Raw genomic sequence first — 22,145 nt, 5'->3', positions numbered from 1 at the left:
CTACTGCCTGATACACACATATATACACAGTACTACTGCCTGATACACACATACATACACAGTACTACTGCCTGATATACACATACATACATACATCATACTACTGCACGATACACACATATATATACATATACTGTACTACTGCCTGATACACACACATATATATACACAGTACTACTGCACGATACACACATATATACACAGTACTACTGCCTGATACACATATATACACAGTACTACTGCCTGATACACACATATATACACAGTACTACTGCCTGATACACACATACATACACAGTACTACTGCACGATACACACATATATACACAGTACTACTGCCTGATACACATACATACACACACAGTACTACTGCCTGATACACACATATATACACACAGTACTACTGCCTGATACACACACATATATATATACACAGTACTACTGCCTGATACATATATACATACACAGTACTACTGCCTGATACACACATATATACACAGTGCTACTGCCTGATACACACATATATACACACTACTACTGTCTGATACACACATACATACACAGTACTACTGCTTGATACACACATACATACACAGTACTACTGCCGGATACACACATATATACACAGTACTACTGCCTGATACACACATACATACACAGTACTACTGCACAATACACACATATATACACACTACTACTGTCTGACACACACACATATATACACTGCAACCTTATATGACACTCTACTACTGCCTGACACATATATACACACTACTACTGTCTGACACACACACATATATACACTGCAACCTTATATGACACTTTACTACTGCCTGACACATAGACACACAGTACCACAAATTACTACTATTGAATTGTAATATATTTTCTGGTTGTGCTGCTGTGTGTACAATGTACATACAATACTGTCTCTACTGCAACCCCCATCATGTCACATTTACTGAATGTGATAATACATTTTTTTTGCATTTTAAATAATTATTTTCAATAAACTTCCACATCTAAATCCTAGAGAAGAGTAATAGTTAAGCATCTAATATGGATGAAAATAGGAATTGTATTGTGCAGTTGGCCAATAGGGAAATATCCACGGATAAATCATGGAAACCTGGTTCTGTCCCAGGACAATAATGTAATGTGGATGGGAGTCTGTGCTATTAATTTATTTCATGGTAGGATGAGGTTGTTTATTAATCATTAAATCTTTGTATTTATTGTTGGGGTGATGATAGGGGTATTTAATGGTGGGTTTATGGTGGGACTGTTCATTTAAGGGGGGGTGGTGGGACTATTATTTTAATGCTGGGGTGGTTTAAGGGCTATTAGTTGAATGTGGGTCTGTGTTCGGGAGAAGGAGAGCCATAGGTATATGATAATTATTTATTGTTTGTGAAGAAATAGGTCCATTTATTAAATATGAATAGTATTAATGTAATGTTTGGATTCTTTGGGGGGGGGGGGTATAGGCTTATTTTTTAAATGTGAATGCTAATAACTTTAAGTCAGCGTTGGTTGCAGATAGGGAGGCCTAATTATAAATAATGGGTGCTATTGATTTAACATCAGGGGGTAAATGTATTAATGTCCGGATTCTTTAACTCCGGCGTGTTCAGCGTCTTGTAAAGGGAAACTTCCCTTTACAATGCAGCGCCGCTTTAAATTTAATCGCCGAAGACGCTGAACACGCCGGAGTTGAAGAATTCGGACATTAATACATTTACCCCCAGGGCTGGTTGTGGGGAGGGAGGCCTAGAGAGTTCACTCATTGCTCGGCTTTCCATATATCTTTTACCTACTCTCTTTCCAAACAGGGCCCCAACATTCCAGGAGCTTAAGACACCAGCAGCAGCAGGCATTGAAAGCGGCAACAACAGGTAGGAGAGAGCAGGATCTGCCATCTGTCCTGATTCTCCCGATTTTGGGTGACTGTCCCATTCATTCTGGACCTTGTCCCATCGGCACGGCCAGTTGGGAGGTACGTCCCACCAGAGCCGGATTTAGACCTCATGGGGCCCTAAGCAAGATACTGGATTGGGGCCCCCTCCCTGAAAAAATCCATAGCACTATAGTTTTTAGCATAACATATAGCCTTATTCAGGGCCTGGCTGGCAGACTTTAGCCCAGGGGGGCAAGCACATAGCACTGTCCCATAAGTAGTGGCCCATTTTTAAAGGTTGGTCTCACCGCCAGCCCTGGGAGGGCCCTCTGGGGACCGCTGGGCCCTAGGCAAGTGCCTAAGTTGCATAGTGGTAAAGCCGGCCCTGCGTCCCACAGTACAGTATTTGGTTTCTAGCAGTATTTCATTTTTATTTTTTTTAAACAGTCCCTTTGGTAATTATTCAATTGGCAAAGAGAGGATCATAGGGACCAACTATAAATGGCACAATGACGTTGGGTCCTGACCTATAGGTTAAAAACCCCAGCTACGACACAAGTTGTATGTACATGCCTATAGGATTGCACATAATTACCCGACTTCAGATACTACACTTGTTTACTCACTGAGAATACAGCATAGGATGGGTGTGGCCAGTACAAACAAATCAACTCCCATTTACTGGCTGGGCGACTTCTGGGCTGTTTCATAATCCGACAGATAAACAGCTGCTGGCTGTCTGCATCGCTCTGCAAGAGGAACTGTCGTTGGTCCTTAACTATCATTTCCTTCTGTCTCGCTAGCGTTGTAATGGGAGTCCTGCCATTGCCAGCTAACGCTGCTATCTTAGTGTCCCAGGATTCTCTCTCTGGTGAATTACAAATATAAACCCAATGTTGCTAACTGGCCCTAATTTCAAGGGATTGTCCCAGGTTTGTCCCCCGAAAAAAGTACCAAGCTGTCAACGCTGCCAAACTGCACAGATCGATCCCACTAGGGGTCTATTTATCAAGCCCTAAACCGTGCGGAAACTACTTTATCCGCGTGGAATAGGCATTTTTAAGTATATTAAATACAGATTAACGCAGGAGATATCAAAGATAAGACCGTATAATACAGCAGCCCCCATAATACTCAATGGGGACTGCGGTTTGGGCAAACACATCAAGCTCCGAAAAAGCTGTCTCTGCGTCTATAGTCTGTATTCTAAACACAATTGTCGCTATATTTTCTCTGGCTTTATAAGTTAGTATTTAATGAAGTTGAATATTTATAATGCAAAACAATATTATGTTATCTTTACACTATATACACTATTATGGAGTTTGTAATTAGTAAGCAATTGTTCATATATTTGTAGTTTATGTGCATAGATAGTGTTCTGTTCATTGGTCAAGTTAACCATAAATTGCAGCTTTTTTGCTTCCACTTGTAATCTACACTACTTTATATATGTACATGAACGTTCACGTGTCGGTGACTTGTATGTGCACTAGGGCATGATACATTTATGGCTCAGTTACAAGATTTAAAGACTTACAGTTGTATTTTATTGTACAGTTTGGTTCCTGATTGCTTGTTACGTGTCTTTTATATTTAAACTTTTTTTTTTTTTTATAACTTGTTTTTATTGCAAAAAGGAACTTTGCGGTACAGAAATAAAAAGAGAGGAGAGGGAGTGGTTCGGTCAAACATACAGAGAAGGAGAAAAAATCCCTGTATAAATTTCAGTTACATTGTTGTACAGTATTCTGTTGAGTAACAATTACAATGATAGACATATTACACCTTGTGTCAGGTATATTAGAGTTTTGTTTTTGCACACAGGCTTGCTAAATGTGGTTCATATTTAGAGAATGTAAAGACTAATGTTTGTAGCTTTCCCGCCTCATTAGTATCTTGTTGTTATTGTGCAGTTTGACTAGTGATTTATCCAATTGCACTTTCTTACGCGTTTAACTGCCTTTGCAGCGAAACGCGTCAGTTACGAGAGCCGTTTCACTTTCTGGAGGATCCCACACATTGGGATCACAAGTTGGACTGTTCCTCAACAAGCTGGTCTATATATTCTAAGATGTTTGTACTTTCAAGGGAGGACATCGGTTCGTAGGATTAATCAGAGACTGAAATAGGACCATTAAAACTTCATGTATGTTGCTAAAAGTTATTTTTCTTGAACTCTCCACATACAATCTACAATTACCAGTTACATGTTACCGACTGTATAACTTCATTGATATCTATTTGAAACTTTGATCACAAACTTTAGGGGTTCTTGTGTCCTACAAATTGATCTTTTGATTGCTATTTATTGCCATTGATATATCCTTATTTATTAAGGTATAAAGGGATAAGCCAATGCAAGTGGATTTTGTTAGTGTGGATCAAATTGTTAATTAACGTATAGTGATTTTAGTCAATATTATACAAGTGATTATTGAAAAAGGATTAATTGTTAATCAATTTACAGGGTCACTATTTTTTGATATATAATATTGTGAGTTTGTATTATTATTTTTTTCCTGCTAAGATACATTAAGCCAAACCGTTTATATCAGGGGTGTCCAACCTTTTAGCTTCCCTGGGCCACATTGGAAGACGACGAGTTGGTTTGGGCCGCACATAAGATACACTAACAATAACGATAGCTGATCATCCAAAAAACCATAGAAAACATAGTTAACATATATATATATGAGAGAAAAAAGTGATATATATATATATATATATATATATATATATATATATATATATATATATATATATATATATAACTTTTTTTTCAAATCCCCCTATACTTACCTTTCAATCGCCCTGTTCAAAAAATCCTCTCTAGTTATTATACTATAATCACTTTTTGTATTGTTTCGATGCAATATCAATAAGGTGCATTTAAGCCAGGCATTGTATATCAGGGTGCCCTGACCAGGCCTGCGGTACCTGACATATACATCACTGTGACCCCAAATTGTGACCTGTTTTGCTAATTACACCACTATGTTAGTTAAGGGATAACAACTTATAATGGGCCAAAGAGAATAATATATAATGCCCCATTAGTATTACAAGTAGAAGTATGTAGCAGGGAGATAAGGTCCATGATGCTCCAGGACCAGGTAACTTTTATTCACTGGTCAGCGTCCCTTGAAATAATAAAAAAAATCCCCCTTAACTTACCTTTAATCGGCTTGTTCTCCTGTCCTCTTCTCTTCTGTTCTCCAATTCTGTGCTGCTGATTGTTCTTCTTGCGCGGGTGACTCCTCTGTGCTGCGCTCCGCAATGGATGTTGGGCGTGATGACATCACGCCCGACATTCACTGCGAGCACCACACGGAGGAGGAGACAAGGGAGGGAGCCGGAGTACCAGCTGACGTGACCGCAAGGTAAGTATTTTCTTTTTCTTTTATTTTGCAGGATTTTTTTTTCCATTAACAGTGCTGCCCCCTTGCCACAACCAAAACTCCTTCTGGGCCACATTTACAGGCATGCTTGGACAACCCTGGTTTAGATATTTTTCAGCACTGTTATGTTAAATATATATTTATTGGATGTATGTTTGCAGAGATTGCAGTATCTGGATACAGCTGCTGAACAAGTTTTGATTTTTGAACTTTAGCACCTAATTGGGGTTATTTTTTATTTCTTGCACTTTTCCTATAATCTTAATCCTTAGTTGTAATAACAAAAGCAGGTAGTTTATCAGTAGAACCCGTGGGGGTTCTTTTACAAATTAGAAGTAGAGCCTGTGACATAAACAAAACATGGCTATTACACCACCAGTCCCCTTAAAAAATAAGGTGTGTTTTTTTTTAATAAATCACTGTGACAGGCTATAAGAAATACAGCATCTTGTTAATTACTATTTTTCATTGATTAATTTCCGCAGGGTGCTATTAATGATTTATGATTCTGGACTACCATGGCAACCACAGTCACATGACACATAATATAGTGAGCAGAGAGGCTTTGGAACGCCCATCTGAGGTCTGTTTGCTCTGTGTACTGTAAAATCCTCCCCTTCCTTCTGCCCTCACATGACATGCTGTGAACTGTGATTGTGTGTTTGACTGACAGCCATGCTAGACTCCCCTCTGGAGAGATTTTGTAAAGGAGACAATGATTTATAGACAGAGAGCTAAGAAAAATTATCAGCTACTATGCATTAAAGGTGCTTAACTTTCCATATAAGGAAGAAGAAAACAATGTGGGATTGCTGCTTTAAGGAACTTGTCTTATGATGTAGGATGGGTGCAAGATGCAAGTCAAAGTGCATTTCTATAATCTCACTATTGATTATAAAAGTGGAGAGTATGTTTGCCCTTTAACTATCTGTTGCATTGTTTTTATGTAACAACTATTGTAAATGTCCCTGTTAGATATTTTCTAGTGAATGGAACCAACATTGTGGGATCATTCAAAGAATTTAGCAACGCCCCATTCTGGATATAACAAGATGCAAGAAAAACTTTCTGAGAGTATTGCAGGTGCAGGGATCATTAATCCCGTTTCAGCACAGTTTTTTGTTACAGGTAGAATGGGTCATGTTGAAGGATTACACAATAATTTTTATGATTTGACTTCATTCAATTGGTAAGTTTGTCACACGAAAGCCAGCAAAAGTACACATTTAACATGTCATGTAATTTACTTTATAAATGCAAAATTAACTGTAAATGCAAAATTAATATTTGCAACCGTATTCCTATGTGTGCTGCTATTTCAGGTCATTTAGTGCACTGTATCGTAGTGACATGGTTTGTGACAGGTTTGCTATAAGTGCTGATTTTTCCTAAGCACCTACATTCATATCTCCTAAGGTAGTTTAGAGACTTTTTTACTCCCCCATTTCTAATTGCAAAGGGAATTGAACATCATAATAGCACACAAGACACCTGGTGCTTCTAATACACTTTAAAACTCTTCTTGCCTTATTGTTATATTTTTATATGTCGTCTATAATAAATAAAGACTTTAAAGCCTTTTCCTTTCTTTGCAAACACAACATGAAGCTAATAGGGAAACACAGAGTGTAGGATGATAATCTGCGGAAGAAAATGCTTGCGCATGTGAACAGGCGTGCCCTGGGACCCAGATGTTTGCCGGAATAACACATGCTGTCACTTGCCAGAACAACCCTACAGGAAATGGTCTCAAAGGGACACAGGGATCTTGCAGGTGCAGAATCCAGAAACATCTTATAAATCTTGTGGGCAATGCTGTGGGCTATCCAGCACTGTAATTAGTGTTGAATTAATAATATATATTGTCAAGTGTTTTGCAAGTCTGAGGATGCAGCCTATCAGTTTACTAGGAATGATGACATCACCGAGGCACTGCTTAGTGGGGAGATGATTGGCTGCATTCCCTTAAGCCAGTGGTTCCAAAACTGTGTGCCCAGGCTCCCTGTGGTGCCTCAGCGATCTCACAAGGGTGCCTCGGCCAGGGCCAGTGGTAAGCAAGGCGGGGACTACTTGGTAACTATTTTGGCTTAAGGGTGCCTTGAAAAAATTATGGAGGCCCTAAGCAGGCGCAGGCTGGGAGAGGCGTGGCCGGGGGGCACACAGGCGGCCGCATCTCATGAAAAGGGATGCGGCCGCGTCATTGATGACGTGGCTGCATCCCCTGTCATGTGATGCGGCCGCCTGTGCGCTGACACGGCCGCATCTGATGTCATCAGATGCGGCCGCAGGGGTAAACATAATATTTTGCGGCCGGGGGGTCGACCGGCCGGCCTACCCCCGGCCCTAATAGCGGCCCGGGGGGGGCGATGCCCCCCCTGCCCCCCGTGCCAGCCCGCCCCTGGCCCTAAGGATGCCTTGAACTGAAAAAGTTTGGAATCTACTGCCATAAGCCTTGCCATCTTGTAAAATGGCCGCCGTTGTGTCAGTGTTGTCACTAGATGCTAGTATGCATTAAGATGGTTTCTTGACAGTCATCTGATCTAAGACATACCTGGTGCCCACGGCAATTAAGGGGTTTGGAGGGGGGAGGAGCGTAAGGGGCAGCCCATTAACACTTGGATACCTTCTAACTGTCTCGATTTAGGCGGACAATCCCAATTTAAGGGGACTGTCGTGCGGATCAGGACCTTTGTCCCGAATCCAAGACATTTCGGTGGTATGCAGGGTCTGGCTGTCAAAATTTAGCCCAGGAGGCAAAACTCGGCTCAGCAGCTTGTTGGGAACATTTTAAAGGAAAAATGTGGGTAGCCCAGTGACCTAGTCCAAAGTAGCCCACGGTGGTACTGGCTCGCCCCTGGAGGTGTGCCCCTTCAATGCCACGTGTACCCGCTGCAGGTGTGCACGGCACTGAATTGATGCTTTTAGGGAAGGGGACTATTGGCGGTCAAGTGCTGCACATGACTTTGGGGGACGTAGCACTCCCCAAAGTGACGTCCACACAATCCCGTGTAACGTGACCACGCCCCGTCACTTGCACACATTGATGCTTTGCAGGTTGTCCTAATTGCTGAAGGCATATTATGAAGTTTACACTCGGTATTTGCACTTCACTGCAGGGCCACACTGAGAACAGGCTCCAAAATAAAGACAACATAGAAGGTTTTGTTTTCATTTTAAACAGGCAATGGTTTCCATCGCCGTTACTCCTTGTAAACCTACGCTAATGACTTCTGCACATGAGGGCAGGAACTCAATCCTCCGTTCAATGCAGGTTGCTCTGGGGTCTTCACAAAATAAAAAGCCAACATCACACAGCCCATATTAGTAGTGTACTGCCATGATAAAGAATACTTAGAAGATGAAAACGTACGTCTTTGTTTCTGGCTCCTGAAGCTGCATTAGACCCCATTAGAGTACATTAGAGTAGAGCATGCACATCTGGTATCCGCGTAATTTAAGTTGTAATATTTTTATTTTTTTTATCATGTGTTGTAAATTGGCGATAGTATAACTAAATGACACTTTCCTATAGTTACTTTCATGCTGTTAGTGTAACCTCAGGAATATAGCACAACGTTTACTGCGGTCTTTCCTTTATTACAATTTAATAAAAAAGTAAAAGTGAATCTAGAGAAAATAATATATATTTTATTCAGCATTAAAACTGCAATCGTTGCTGAGTGAGGACTGTGATCAGAGAACATTATATAGTAATCTAAATTAGTTCTTCTGTTTCTTTTTTTTTTATGAGTGATCCAGTAAGTGGTAAATTAAGTAACATAAACATTTACTGGAGCACACATGAAGTTTATAGGTTGAAGTCAGTGACTTGGAAACAGGGACAGACATTTGCAGGGAAATAAATGTTGTTCTTGTTGCATGAGTTGGGAAACTACTAATGCCCTGGAGAGAGTAAACTAACCCCACTGCTGCATTTCCTCTGTGCTGCTGTTAACTGTCACAGACTAAACTCAGCTTCACAAGAACACATAGCCACGTCCATCAACAACAGCCACCAACTGCAGCACGACACGTCACCAATACACCACGCCCACGACAGTGATACATCGGCCATATTTTTTTAGGGTAATGTTTTTTATTATCTATTTTTTTACATTGAGGCAGAAGGAATAGGAAGAACACTTTTCCTGTTATCATTAACAATATCAACTGAGATAAAAATACACTGACGCGAAATAATTCCTTTATAATTATGTACAAATAAATTACGACGACTTTAGACTAGATTTTAATCGCACATTGGTTTATAATGTTGGGTTTTCTTGTTTCCTGCTGTTATGAGAAGGTGTTTCTAGAACTTTCACATGTCCCAAGCGGGAATTCATGTGCGGTTCCCTGATTAAAGATGGCGCGTGTGTCCTGCGTCCTCTGTGACGTCGGTGTTGTCGCGTGAGCATCCCGAGGCGCGGCCATAACCTTGCGCTGTGGTTACTGCCAGGAGGAAAGATGGCGGCGCTGGTGTGGGTGAGAGACGCAGTCAGTGGGCGGCTGTCTCCGTGTCAGCTGCCTCCGGGATCCCGGGTGCGGGAGCTTCTCTCGGGGAGTGACTCGGTAAGAGATGTCCGGCATCAGACAGGCTTCCTTGTGTTTCCTGTAGACTGTACACGGTGCTGTGTGTTGTACGTATTATGTGCCATAGGGGCACCGAGTACACAATCATTAAAGATGGGTCCGGGGCTATATATAAGCAGGGTACCTGGTAAATGATGCTGTAAGGGCACAGCTAGGTAATGGAGGGCATGGCAAGGGGCAGGTTGATAAAGGAGGGGGGGGGGGGTGGCAGGTTGATAAAGGAGGGGGGGGGGGTGGCAGGGGGCATGTTGGTAAGGGAGGGGGATGGCAAGATAGTAAGGGGGGGGCAGGTTGGTAAGGGAGGGGGGTGGCAGGGGGCAGGTTGGTAATGGAGGGGGGTGGCAGGGGGCATGTTGGTAAGGGAGGGGGATGGCAAGATAGTAAGGGAGGGGGGCAGGTTGGTAAGGGAGGGGGGTGGCAGGGGGGAGGTTGGTAAGAGAGGGAGGGGGCAGGTTGGTAAGGGAGTGTGCGGGGGTGGTTGGTAAGGAGTGGGTTGGCAGGTTGGTAATGAAGGGGGGGGGGGGAAGTTGGTAAGGGAGTGGGACTGCAGGGAGCAGGTTGGAAAGGGTGTGGGCAGGTTGGTAAGGGAGGGAGGGGGCAGGTTGGTAAGGGAGGGGATCGCAAGGGGTAAGTAAGTATTTAATATGTACATCCATAAGGTTGCTCTTAATAGATGAGTAAGTGGGAATTATTAGATGAGTAGATGGGAATTTTTTTAGACCTAATAAAAGTACATTATTTAAAAAGTAATTGTGGAACTTTGCTCTACATTCTTCTCATGATCCAAATCATCAAACTGTTGTGTGTTGTTTCCATTTATTTTAATATAATTTCTGGTGAGAAATACTTTTTAATAATTCACATGGCGAGACCCAAGTCATTTTGAGCGTGACATGCTCCCGTTTCAAAGGGGTTTTGTTATATTTAACTGATATAACATTGCAAATGACTTCCTATTTTTTTATACTGATCTAATTCATTTCTTCTATAGCTAGATCACCGTATGCCCTCCTAAAGCTGGCTATGAATGTGCTGTGAGTGAGCAGATCTTCCTCCGCACATGTCAGCGAGTCACATGGGGGCTTTGAGTGTTGTCGGCAAATGATCACAAACACTGGCAATTCGTGATCATTTGTCAGTCTTCTGCTAAGACTAGAGGACGTTTTGGGTCAGCGTTCAGTGATTTGGGCCAATTTGTTTTAAAAGACCAAATTATCCACCCAAATAGCAGCATGTGTACGTTTTCAGACAGTCTTGTTTGTACCAGAGCAGGCCTCTCTGTGTTGTGAAACTACAATTCCCAGCATACCCCGACAGCTTATTTATTGTCTGGCACAGCATGCTGGAACTTGTAGTTTCACAACACCTGTAGGTTGTCTAGTCCTGTACTATAGGACTACAAATTAATTCTACGTATTCATGTCATTATGTTTTACAATTCCACAGGCATCGGAGGAGTGAATGCAATAAAATCTTACTTTCTTTCTCTTTCCTAACTCCACCCTAAATAAAGTTTTTAGTATTCAGGGGAATTCTCCTGAAATCTGTGGTTGGTGTATGTAGCAAAATCGGTTATAATTTTCTGAGCGACTTTTACTGTGTGTTTATTCTTGGGTTCATACATATCGTCTGATCTCTTTTTAGGGGAGACCGTGGTGTGATTTTTACGTGAAGTGCAATGGACGGACAGTGGGCCCAGATCAGGAGCTGCAGAATGGGCTGGTGTACAGCGTGGAGCCACGTCTGTGTGGAGGAAAAGGGGGTGAGTCCACATCCGAGTTGTTTCCTCTCATAGTGTCTCTGACATCACATTTACATATCGCTGCTTGAGATAATGTCAGGACCTGTCTTATGCCTTTCATAACGTTCCCTGCAGAGGTTTAGTAATGAGAGCAGGCAGTGTACAAGAATAACACACTGGTACAGACTCCTACCCAAGGTGGAGAGGATTCGTAGAGGTCACAATCCTGGGAATATATTTTATAGGATAAAAATAACTATAAGGGTCATTGGGGGGGGTATTCAATTGTTAGCGAGGTTTATTTATTTATTTTTTCCCGCCACGGAGAAAAAAAAACTCCCATGGGGTTTTGACTGCAATGGCGACCATTTTGAGATAGCGCAGCGGGGAGAACTCGTGCAATTCAAATGAAAAAGACGGAACGCTGCTCCCCCCATCCGCGTTAAAAATTGTGTTTGCGAGGTTTTATGGGAGTGAAGGGAAGTTTTAATGCGGTCATGTATAACACAAAAAAAAGGTTTTGCATACATTTCCATACATTAGATTACATTACACAAAGATAATATCTACATTACAGTACTTTCTTTAGCATATTTTTTAATTGAACTATTTTTTTTACTATACAATCGTCTATACTAGTGATGGCTAACCTGTGACACTCCATGTGTTGTGAAACTACAACCCCCAGCATGCTTTGCCAGCTATCGGCTAGTTATCTCAGTAGATAAAGCATGCTGGGGCTTGTAGTTTCACAACACATGGAGTGTCACAGGTTAGCCATCACTGATCTATATCATGTCAAAACACATTACTACATTCATATTTGTACCAAAAACATACATAAATATAATTAAAGATTTAATTTATTTTTTGGTAATTTTTTATTTTATTTCATTTTTTTACAAAAATAATCTACTTACACAAGTTGCGTATTAGTGATAAACATAAGTTTATCTTTTTTTCCACATTTTAACATGATTTCAAATACTTTTCAGAGGTTTATTATTTTTAACACACCCCTAAGAGGTGCGAGATAAAACAGCATATTTTCCTGTTTAAAGTGCCGCGTTAAAAAACAATTGAATAGCTTTTAACACGGCTGCCTCTCGCTCACCCTATACTTTCAATAGACCTTCTACTGGAGCGCGAGAGGACCGTTTCATGAAAAAAAACAAACAAACGTAGCGTTAAAAATGCAATTGAATTGCGGGTAAAGTTAACCAGCTCAAAAATGATAAAAAAACAAAAACAGCGTTAAAATGACTTAACGCGGTAAAAAAAAACAACACGCTGACAATTGAATACCCCCCATTGAGCGACTTGTATAAACACTTACGTTTCACCTGCCTTCAGGAGTTGTCTCCATCCTTTTTGAAAATCACTTGATCCGCAGATAATTATTTGATTACATGTAGGGAAAGTGATTTCTCTCCATTATTAATCATTTATTGCGTACATGAAACAAGGGATCTGCTTCCTCTGTTCTTTAATATGACACCTTTACTGAGATAACATAATAACAGAAATGTAAAAAATGCTTCTAATTTGGCATCAGAATTCTCTCTGTACATTAAGAGAACAAATGAATAATATTAAAAATCCTCTATTTGCCCTTTTACGGTGATCTTGGAGGGTGCACAGAAAATGCAAACTGTACAGAACCCATCCAATATTCAGCACTGTGCTCGGGGGGACATGTTCTTAAATTAAGCTTTTAGGACATTTAGGGTCAGATTAAAGGAATAAAGTTCTAATGCGGCCCCCGTGAGACCCCCCCCCCCTTCCTGTGAGCTGCCTGCCGCCCCCCACCCCAAGTTCTTAACTATTTCTGTTGTCCTGTCACTGTATACCTTCTGCGGCGCGCTGTAAGCTCCTTACTGAGGAGATCTCGTGTGAGTAAGACTCACGAGCGCCGCAGAAGGACTACAGTGACAGTGCACAGCAGCATTGATCGGCCGGGGGCGCCCCAGCACCGATCATTAATGCCGCTGAGGACTGTCAAGGGCCCCCTGGATGCCCGAGGCCCCTGGGCTGTAGCCCAGTTAGACCTCTGGTTAATCCGGCCCTGAGGTCATTGTTAAAATGTTTTCATTTACAGACCCCTTGAAGAAACATCCAATCTCCTCACTGGTCTTTCTATATGTACTGTCCTGTATGGTGGGCTGAGGCAAGGTTCATACAATGCGGCCTATCCATTAGGGACTTGTGACATCCCTAATGTATGAAGCACTTATTATCTGTCAATTTATATTATATATGTTCCGGCTTCAGAGATGGACCACAGGCAGTCAGTCCTCAATGTCCGGGATTCAAATCTCAACGTTGTCCACTAAGCTCTAACATTATTAATAATAATAAAATAATATTATTATTATTACAAGTTAACACGTGCATGATACTCATGCATTCTAGTCAAATCAAGCTACTTAAGGTGTTAAAAAGGTTCTTGTCATGCATTTGGGGCTAGGCCAGGCTTCCTCAGGGGAAGAGCGTTACTTCCCGACGTAAGCGCCCTTTTTTAACGTGGTTTTGTCCACATGTCACCACCTCATCATTTTTCTCCATCACCTCATCCTTCATCTTTATCGCCACATCTATCCAGATGTCTATCCAGACACAAGGATCTCTCTCAGCGGTCCTGAGTATCACACTCCTCTCACTCTGTCACCCCCGGCAACCACCAACCACTCCCCACTGTCACCCCCGGCAACCACCAACCACTCCCCACTGTCACCCCCGGCAACCACCAACCACTCCCCACTGTCACTTCTCCTTCAAGAAATATATATATATTTTTTTTAAATCTTTATAAACACTTTTAACAATTAAATTAACAAATTAAAAACATCTTAGTATACCAAATTTCAGCCCTTTCTGAGTTTTTTTTTCCCCACACACACTAAGAATTTAGTAGGTCAGTGTATAACTCCGCCCAGCAGATGGCGCTGCAGCTTGGTTTTGTTTTGTTTTTTCACACACAGACTAACACACGCCACTAGGCTTTTATATTCTAGATTATTCTATGAAGTCTGTCCTCAGTCAGTACGGAGAACACAGGGCCCATGTGCCAGCTTCATATGAAACTTTTACTTTGTGTCACGTATAATCACAGTGACGCATCAGGAGAGGAAGGGGTTTAAGGACTGTATCGCCTATCAAAAGAAGCTTTGTGCAGTGAGGAGATCAGAACATAAAGCAAATTACATACAGTGACTTGAAACAGGAGGTAAAGAGGACTCTGCCCTCATGAGCTTACAATCTAACAAAGTGGGCGTGGCTATTGTTAGGCAGCATCATTATCAGCCACCAATAATAAAGCAGCCGTTGGTGACTGGCATCTCTGTGCAGCTACCGGGGCTGCGGTACGGTTGGAACGAGGGGAGACAGCGGAATGTGGACCAATCACTGTAGAAATCTTAGAACAGTCATCTGCTGTGAACCATAACGGTCCTTCTCCATTTATCGCGACTGGTCATCCTTCCTCTGCTGGTTCTAGAGGAGGCTTTTGCTATATTGTGCACAGGTGCTCTTATCTGTGAGCTTGGAGTACCTGTGTGCCATATGTTTGTATACAAAGAGCCAGAACAGTTGTTCCCCATGTTCGTTGGCAGCTGCCACTGCCATGGAGGTCACGGAGATCACCAAACGAGGAGCGGAGATGGCAGCAGCAATGGCTGGTGAGCTCTCTGGGCATTCAGTAGATCTTCTAAACAACCCCGTCCCTTGTGCAATGAATCCTCGGCAGCAATTTGCCGCTACCATCCCAAATTCTTCGTTTTGTGTAGATTTGTGAGAAGGATCGCGCAGGAGACCGGGCACAGAGCTGACCCATCTCTAACTGCCCACGAGCCACCCATGGATATGTGATACTGGGAGAGTGAGATGACCGCTGTCTGTTTTATATCTAGGGTTTGGTTCCATGCTGCGGGCACTTGGGGCGCAAATTGAAAAGACGACGAACAGAGAGGCCTGTCGTGACCTTAGTGGACGGCGGCTGAGAGACGTGAACCACGAGAAAGCGTAAGAAAAGCTTTATCTTGTTATATGCGCCTCACTTTGCATTGTAATACTGGTGACCTTGGGCAGTAGTAGGGGTGAATGTCTTTGATAAGCCAGCAGTGGGCGCCATTGCTGCGCAATAAGTTCCTTTCTACTGTGCAGTCTGTAGGTCTCTATTCTCATTACGTTTATCCAATCTGGCAAATTCTATCAAACCATTGTAACAGCGCCATCTAGGCTTAAAAAAAGTACTGCACTCCATTAAAACAAAATAAATCGAACCAATAAATAGTCATAAATCGGCTCTATTTGCAAGTGAAATAATTAGCAGAATGACATTTATCTTTTCATTTGTACGGCATGGTTAAAGCTGCATTACCACTAGTCTCAAGGTGGACCCTCCCCCGAGTTAGAGCCTCAGGCGGATCCATGCCGCCGTTTTGCTCACAGCCCTGGCTGAAATCCAGGGGTTAGGGGGTATAGAGCAGGAAGACCAATCGCAATCCGTGCTTAAAATATTCCAGCCTTGGATTGGTACAGACACCTTCTCCGCAGCCATTTAATGTTGACTTACAGCAGCAAAGCTGCTTCAGAACACTGCATTGTTCTGGCTAAATAGATTTGGGATTCAAAGGCTCTCATCGGCTCAGCCTTGAAAGTGTTCATGATCTAGTGTAAATAAACTGTTTTATTCCAATAATATTCTACTTCACTGCCTCAAATATTATCCTTTTTCTTTTTTTTTTTTTACTTTGCTGGTAAGTTGGTTGTTTTTATTTTGTCTTGCGTATGATTTCTTGACTAGAATTCAAAGCTCAAAATGTGAATTTTTTTTCTTTTGTTTGACTTAAAACTGAATTCAGCCAAACTTTATAAAGTGAGTTTGAAAAGACTGTAGCCTAGACGAACGTCTGAGTTAATGTCCTAACAGCAATCATTTGCAAATCCTTTTTTATATTGAGAGACTGAAATAAAAAAATAAAATGGTTGGTGATCTGTTTGCCCTCCCATCCATCTACCACTACAACAGGGGTCTGAGAAGACTTTGGAATTTCTTGTGCTGACTCAATGTCAGATGTCTGGTGTTTCACAAATGTCGGGTGTTCTGGCTGCTGGTACCCCCCACCCTTCTGGCAGGTGCTACTAGATTAATATTTACATATGGTTTTGTTTTTTATTTAAGCATGGCGGAATGGATAAAGAAACAAGCGGACCGGGAAGCTGAGAAAGAGCAGAGGCGTCTGGAGAGGTTGAAACGTAAACTTGCTGAGCCGAAACACTACTTCAACGATCCAGAGTATGATCGTCAGTGCAGCGAGATGACCGAGAGGCTGGAGGACTCTGTCATTAAAGGTATCTTTCATTAGAGTGCTCTTTGAGGATCATGGTGATGGAGCTGGGTGTTCAGGTCTTGTAGGATCACTGTCTGTAAAGATACAACTGCATAGAGCTGGCTCAGTAGTTAGCACTTCTGCCTCGCAGCACTGGGGTCATGAGTTCAATTCCCGACCATGGCCCTATCTGTGAGGAGTTTGTATGTGTTTGCGTGGGTTTCCTCCGGGTGCTCTGGTTTCCTCCCACCCTCCAAAAACATACTGGTAGGTTAATTGGCTGCTAACAAATTGACCCTAGTCTCTCTCTCTGTCTCTGTGTGTGTTAGAGGTTTTAGACTGTAAGCTCCAATGGGGCAGGGACTGATGTGAGTGAGTTCTCTGTACAGCGCTGCGGAATTAGTGGCGCTATATAAGTAAATGGTGATGATAGAGTAATCTCAAAGTATTGCATTGTTTCATGGAAAACTGTTATTTCTGTAGCACTCACAGACCCAGATGTAAAACTTATCTGCACTGATAACAGAGCCCTTCTGAAATGTGAAACTACTCATATTCCTTCCTGCTGGTGAGCTGTAAGCACCAGGCTTCCTGGGCTAAAACCAGCGGGTACTAAAAGTGCCCGTGTGTCTTTAAATTAAATGACAGCGGGCACACACAAGCACTTTGCTCTCAGCGGGGAAAAGTTTTCTGAACACTCAGATGAGTGTTTTTTTTCCACTAAAATCCAGATGACCTCTCCCACAGATCCCCAAAGTTTAGATACGTTTACATGCTTTAATGTAGGCTAAGATGGAAATGAAATATTATTTAGCAATCAAAGGTTAAAGAAAGATGATAGTACAGGTCATAAACCTGTATAGAACTCTGTGGAATTTAAAGAAGCTATTTCTTAGCAGTAAGATCGGATCCGGGGCTGTTCGTGCAGCTTGTTTCATCAAATCTTTACAGAACATGGTACAATATTTATTTAGGAACGAGTGTAGCTGCCGTGTTTAAATCGGAAGAACGTCATGGATATTATCCAGCAATTTGTCTTCCACATTATGTCAGGATATGTAAACTTGGATAAAAAAACTCCCCTCCTAAATCTTGTGTATAATTGACGAAGCGAATGGTTGGATATAGAGGTGCGCTTAGAATTGTAACCTCATATTGGAAAACCTGTTTGTTGTATTTAATCCTTTTGACAAAATATAACGAGAAACCCGTTCTATGTTATACTGTTTTATTCAATAAACATGTTCTACATTGTTGTTGTTTGAACAAAGTGTGAACATAAAGAAACTTAAATAAAAGAAAAGAATTTTAATCTCGTATAATTACATGGAGAGTGTTTGTCCTCTTAGGCCTGCAAGCTTCATCAAGCACAGCGGTTTCTGCAGATTCGGGGGACTCTTGTAAACGAAGAAAGGGACCACAAAGCGACACGGGGAAATCCAACAAAGAGAAATACTGTTGGTAAGCAACATTTAAAGGGACTCTGTCGCGAATTGTAATCTTTTACCTGAATTGTTTTGGGTTTTTTTTTTTGCTGGTTTATCATATACAGGATTGTTACTTTTGTATTATACTTGTAGCCACAAGGGGGCGCAATGTGACACTTCCTGCAGCCCCGGACATACAACGCTGACGGGGGGAAAAAAAGAAAAATAAACATAACACAAATTTCAGTCTGTAACAATTAGTGGTAATTACTAATTTCCAGTCCCATCAGCTTCTACAACAATTTCACAAGCAAAACTTTCTAGTGGAATGATGATGATACGTGTCGGCAAAATATAGTTATTACAAATAGTTTGGGTCATCGCGCACGCTTCCGTCCTGTGGCTACGTCATACACATAATGCCAATCGGCGCCCCCATCATCATTGTCTGGTCCAACTCTCTATTCCCAGTGATTGGCGCATGCAGCGTTATAACGGGCTTACAGGAGCGTGCGGCTGCGGGCGCAGTCACAGTGTGATGCGGAGTCCGTAAGCTATAATCACCGGGCACCGCTTGTAATGGTTCCTGCCTGTGCACTGAAGAGCAGGTGGTCATACAGAAGGGGGCACGTTGTCTGACCCACAGGGCACGTTTCTTAGTCACCGAGATGGCAACGATATATCCAGCTCCACTTATAGTTAAAATGTGAAAAAACAAAACAAAATGAGTTGTGTAATAAGTTGTGAAACAATATGTTGCTCAATGATCTGTTGTAAGAAGCTCTGCAACTCTACAAAACTAAGTGCACAAAATAACAATTTGATTTTTTTTTCACAATACAGTTTCTAACCGGGGTTTAAAGAAATCTTCCACCACTGCAGATATGTCGATATCTATATTTATATACACACATAGTTATTACTTTACAATTATACTCTTATACAGATACTACCACAATGAAAAAGATGAACTAAAAAAATCATTATTTTTATATATATATATATATATATATATATATATATATATATATATATATATATATATATATATAGGGAGTCTAGTTTTCAATTTATCAGGTAATCCTCTCCCCACCCCCCAGACTGACTCACTCTAAGGGCTTTCCTGGTGTTTTTGGAAATGGAAAAAGCTGCGGATCTGATTGCTGGGTCCCTCTTCCCCACATACAGTATTTGGGGATCCTCGAGCCCTTGGAATGTATTCATTACTGCTATAAAAACACCAATTTTATTGGAAAAATCAGAGGAATTCTAAACACTGTATCCCACAAAAAAAACCTACTGATTTTTTGTTGGTAACGTCGTTCACTACCTTGTATGCGACACCCGTAACTTTGTTTTAATGTAATTTTATTATAGGCTACGTGGTGCTAGTGCCTGTGGGTAGGATCATTGTAATTCTAGCCCCACTTAATGTATCTGCATAGTCTGTGATGATCCCCTTCCTCCGTAATGTATATATTTCCACATTATATTTAGTGCACAGTATGGGAAATTGCAGAAATCCGCCAAGTATGATCACTGGCGCTACGCAGCCGGTGTTGTGAAGCGGATACTGCCGATAGATTATTTCTTAGCTCCATGATCGGGATGTTACTCGTACTATAAAGGACTGGAGACACGGAACATTTCCAATACTCTGTTATTTATTTTTAGGTCGGGGATGGAAGGTTTGGAAGTGTCTTCGAGTTCTGAAAGTGGAAGCGATAGCGACTCTGAATTCCCCTGTACATCGGCGTCGTGCGGGAATACGGTACCGGAACTGCACAGCTCCGAGAGCGATTCTGACGGACCAGCGCAATCTTCCTCCATTACCGCACCCGATAAACAGAGTCCAGAACCGAGCGCAGCCGCGAGTTCCGTAGAAGAGGTCGCAGCGGTCACAGACGTTGAGCAGCCATTATTGGATCTCGGTCATACTGCTGAAAGTACCGAAGTTACCGCAGAACGTGAGACACCGGCTGTTACCCCTGAAGCACAGCAGACGTCTCCAAACACAGTAAGTTAGATTCCTACAGGGATGACATCTCCCTCATAGTGATTTTATTTGTGGCTTCTGTTTGTTTGAGTTTATGTTGCATTATGGTCATGTTCTGTCTGCAGGACCCCGAAGTCTTCGATCTCCTCACATTCACCTCGGCCGCACAGCTGGAAGCCCTGGGATTGGATAAGTTGAAGCTGGAGCTCACCGCCCTGGGTGTGAAATGTGGCGGAACTCTGCAGGAACGAGCGGCCCGACTCTTCTCCGTGCAGGGGCTTTCCAGAGAGCAGATCGATCCAGAACTCTTCCCAAAGCCGAACAAGAAGAAAAGGAAATAGCTTCTAGAGGGTCCATTGCCGTGAGAGCGGAACGGATTACACCCGGAAATAGACTGATACTGTACCTTCTTCTGTATTCATTTTATTAATAAACTTTCTATATTTTACATTGAGGCTTTTTTTTCCGAATTTTTAAAGTGCCAAAAACATCAGTTGACACCATATTAAAAATCACTTTAAAATATCAGTAAATATATATATATATTATGGTGACCAGGCCGAACACTGACCACGGTCACCATATCTTAAGGCTGTAAATGTTGTCAGATGACATCTGACCATGTGATCAGCCGTCATCCCACTGCGGACCCCAAGTGTGTGTGTGGGCTGGTCCCAGCTCCCTAATATTTGTTAAAATTGGCTGCTTGACCTCTGCCAATGTTGCAGCCCTGCTTTAAACAGAAGGCCACAGCCCCTGCACTACTGCACTCCACGCCCTCTAGTGGCTGTATTGGAGAATGCAAGACCTGCTGTACTAGAGGATATTATCAAATAAATTAAATAATCCCTCTTAAATAGGATTCTCTGATTTCTATCAAATTATGTTGCTTATTCAAATGTATATCTCATTCTATGGGTCATTCTTATTGGATAATTTTCATATACTTTAAATGAAAGAGAGAAAAGGATTATCCTATTCACATAGATTACAACTTTGAGATCATAGGCCTGATTTAAGGCTTTTTATTTTTTTTCCCCATAAAATACATTTATTAGGAGGTTATCTCTCCTGCAGATAAAATGCATTTTTCAAACACATGTATTAGCATGCATGCACAGCCGTCATCACTGCCACTCGGCACTTACACTTGGTATGCTGTAATAAGGGCCCTTTGTTCTTGAAGATTAATCACATACACTTACGTTCACTGACATATGGGTCGTTCATGGACATGCGCAGAGCAATTTAACGCGAAATACAGCACAAATCTGGATTTACATTTCGTAATGAATCGGCCCCGTGTTAACGCCAGGGTAGTGCAGTCATCCAAAATAGAGGAAAAGAGGGAAATATATACTCATCAGGTGTCCCCTATCAAAATGATTAATCCAGACCCAGTCCTGCCCTGTATACAAGTAGCAGTTGTACTGTGATGGAATGTAAGAATCATTCTGGAATCTCACGAGTCAATATTTGTTTTTGGTATTCCTTCCACACAAAGGTTCGTGTCAGACTATTATTTTTCCAGTGTGTAAATATGTTTATGCTCAGGATCCATAACAGCGGTTTTGTGTCCGACGGCTAAAAATAACTTGTCTAAATATTGAGCATTAATCGTGTGATTTTTGAGGTTGTAGGAGAAGAAAATGGTTCCAAATCTCTATTTGACAGCAGTGCTTACGCTCTGTGTGCCAGGTAATTGTTACATACTATTGGTTTACATTCAGCTGCCTTTACCACTGGGTTAAATTGTCTTT

At 41.8% G+C, this 22,145-nt stretch overlaps 1 protein-coding gene across 1 annotated transcript; it reads left to right on the top strand.

Annotated features, from left to right (window-relative positions):
• The first annotated feature begins 9,723 nt into the window (after positions 1–9,723).
• Positions 9,724–20,837, top strand: SDE2 (spliceosome associated SDE2). The gene is made up of 7 exons (XM_075204340.1): positions 9,724–9,870; positions 11,536–11,653; positions 15,541–15,652; positions 16,815–16,984; positions 18,312–18,423; positions 20,064–20,406; positions 20,511–20,837. Exons 1-7 carry the CDS (start codon positions 9,766–9,768, stop codon positions 20,724–20,726), a joined length of 1,176 nt encoding a protein of 391 aa, XP_075060441.1. The 5' UTR covers positions 9,724–9,765; the 3' UTR covers positions 20,727–20,837.
• Positions 20,838–22,145: the final 1,308 nt, after the last annotated feature.

Source organism: Mixophyes fleayi, chromosome 3, assembly GCF_038048845.1.
Source record: "Mixophyes fleayi isolate aMixFle1 chromosome 3, aMixFle1.hap1, whole genome shotgun sequence".
In the NCBI taxonomy this organism is placed as follows: Eukaryota; Metazoa; Chordata; class Amphibia; order Anura; family Limnodynastidae; genus Mixophyes; species Mixophyes fleayi.
Note: the sequence above shows the minus strand (reverse complement) of the source record. Positions and strands in the feature narration are given on the sequence as shown.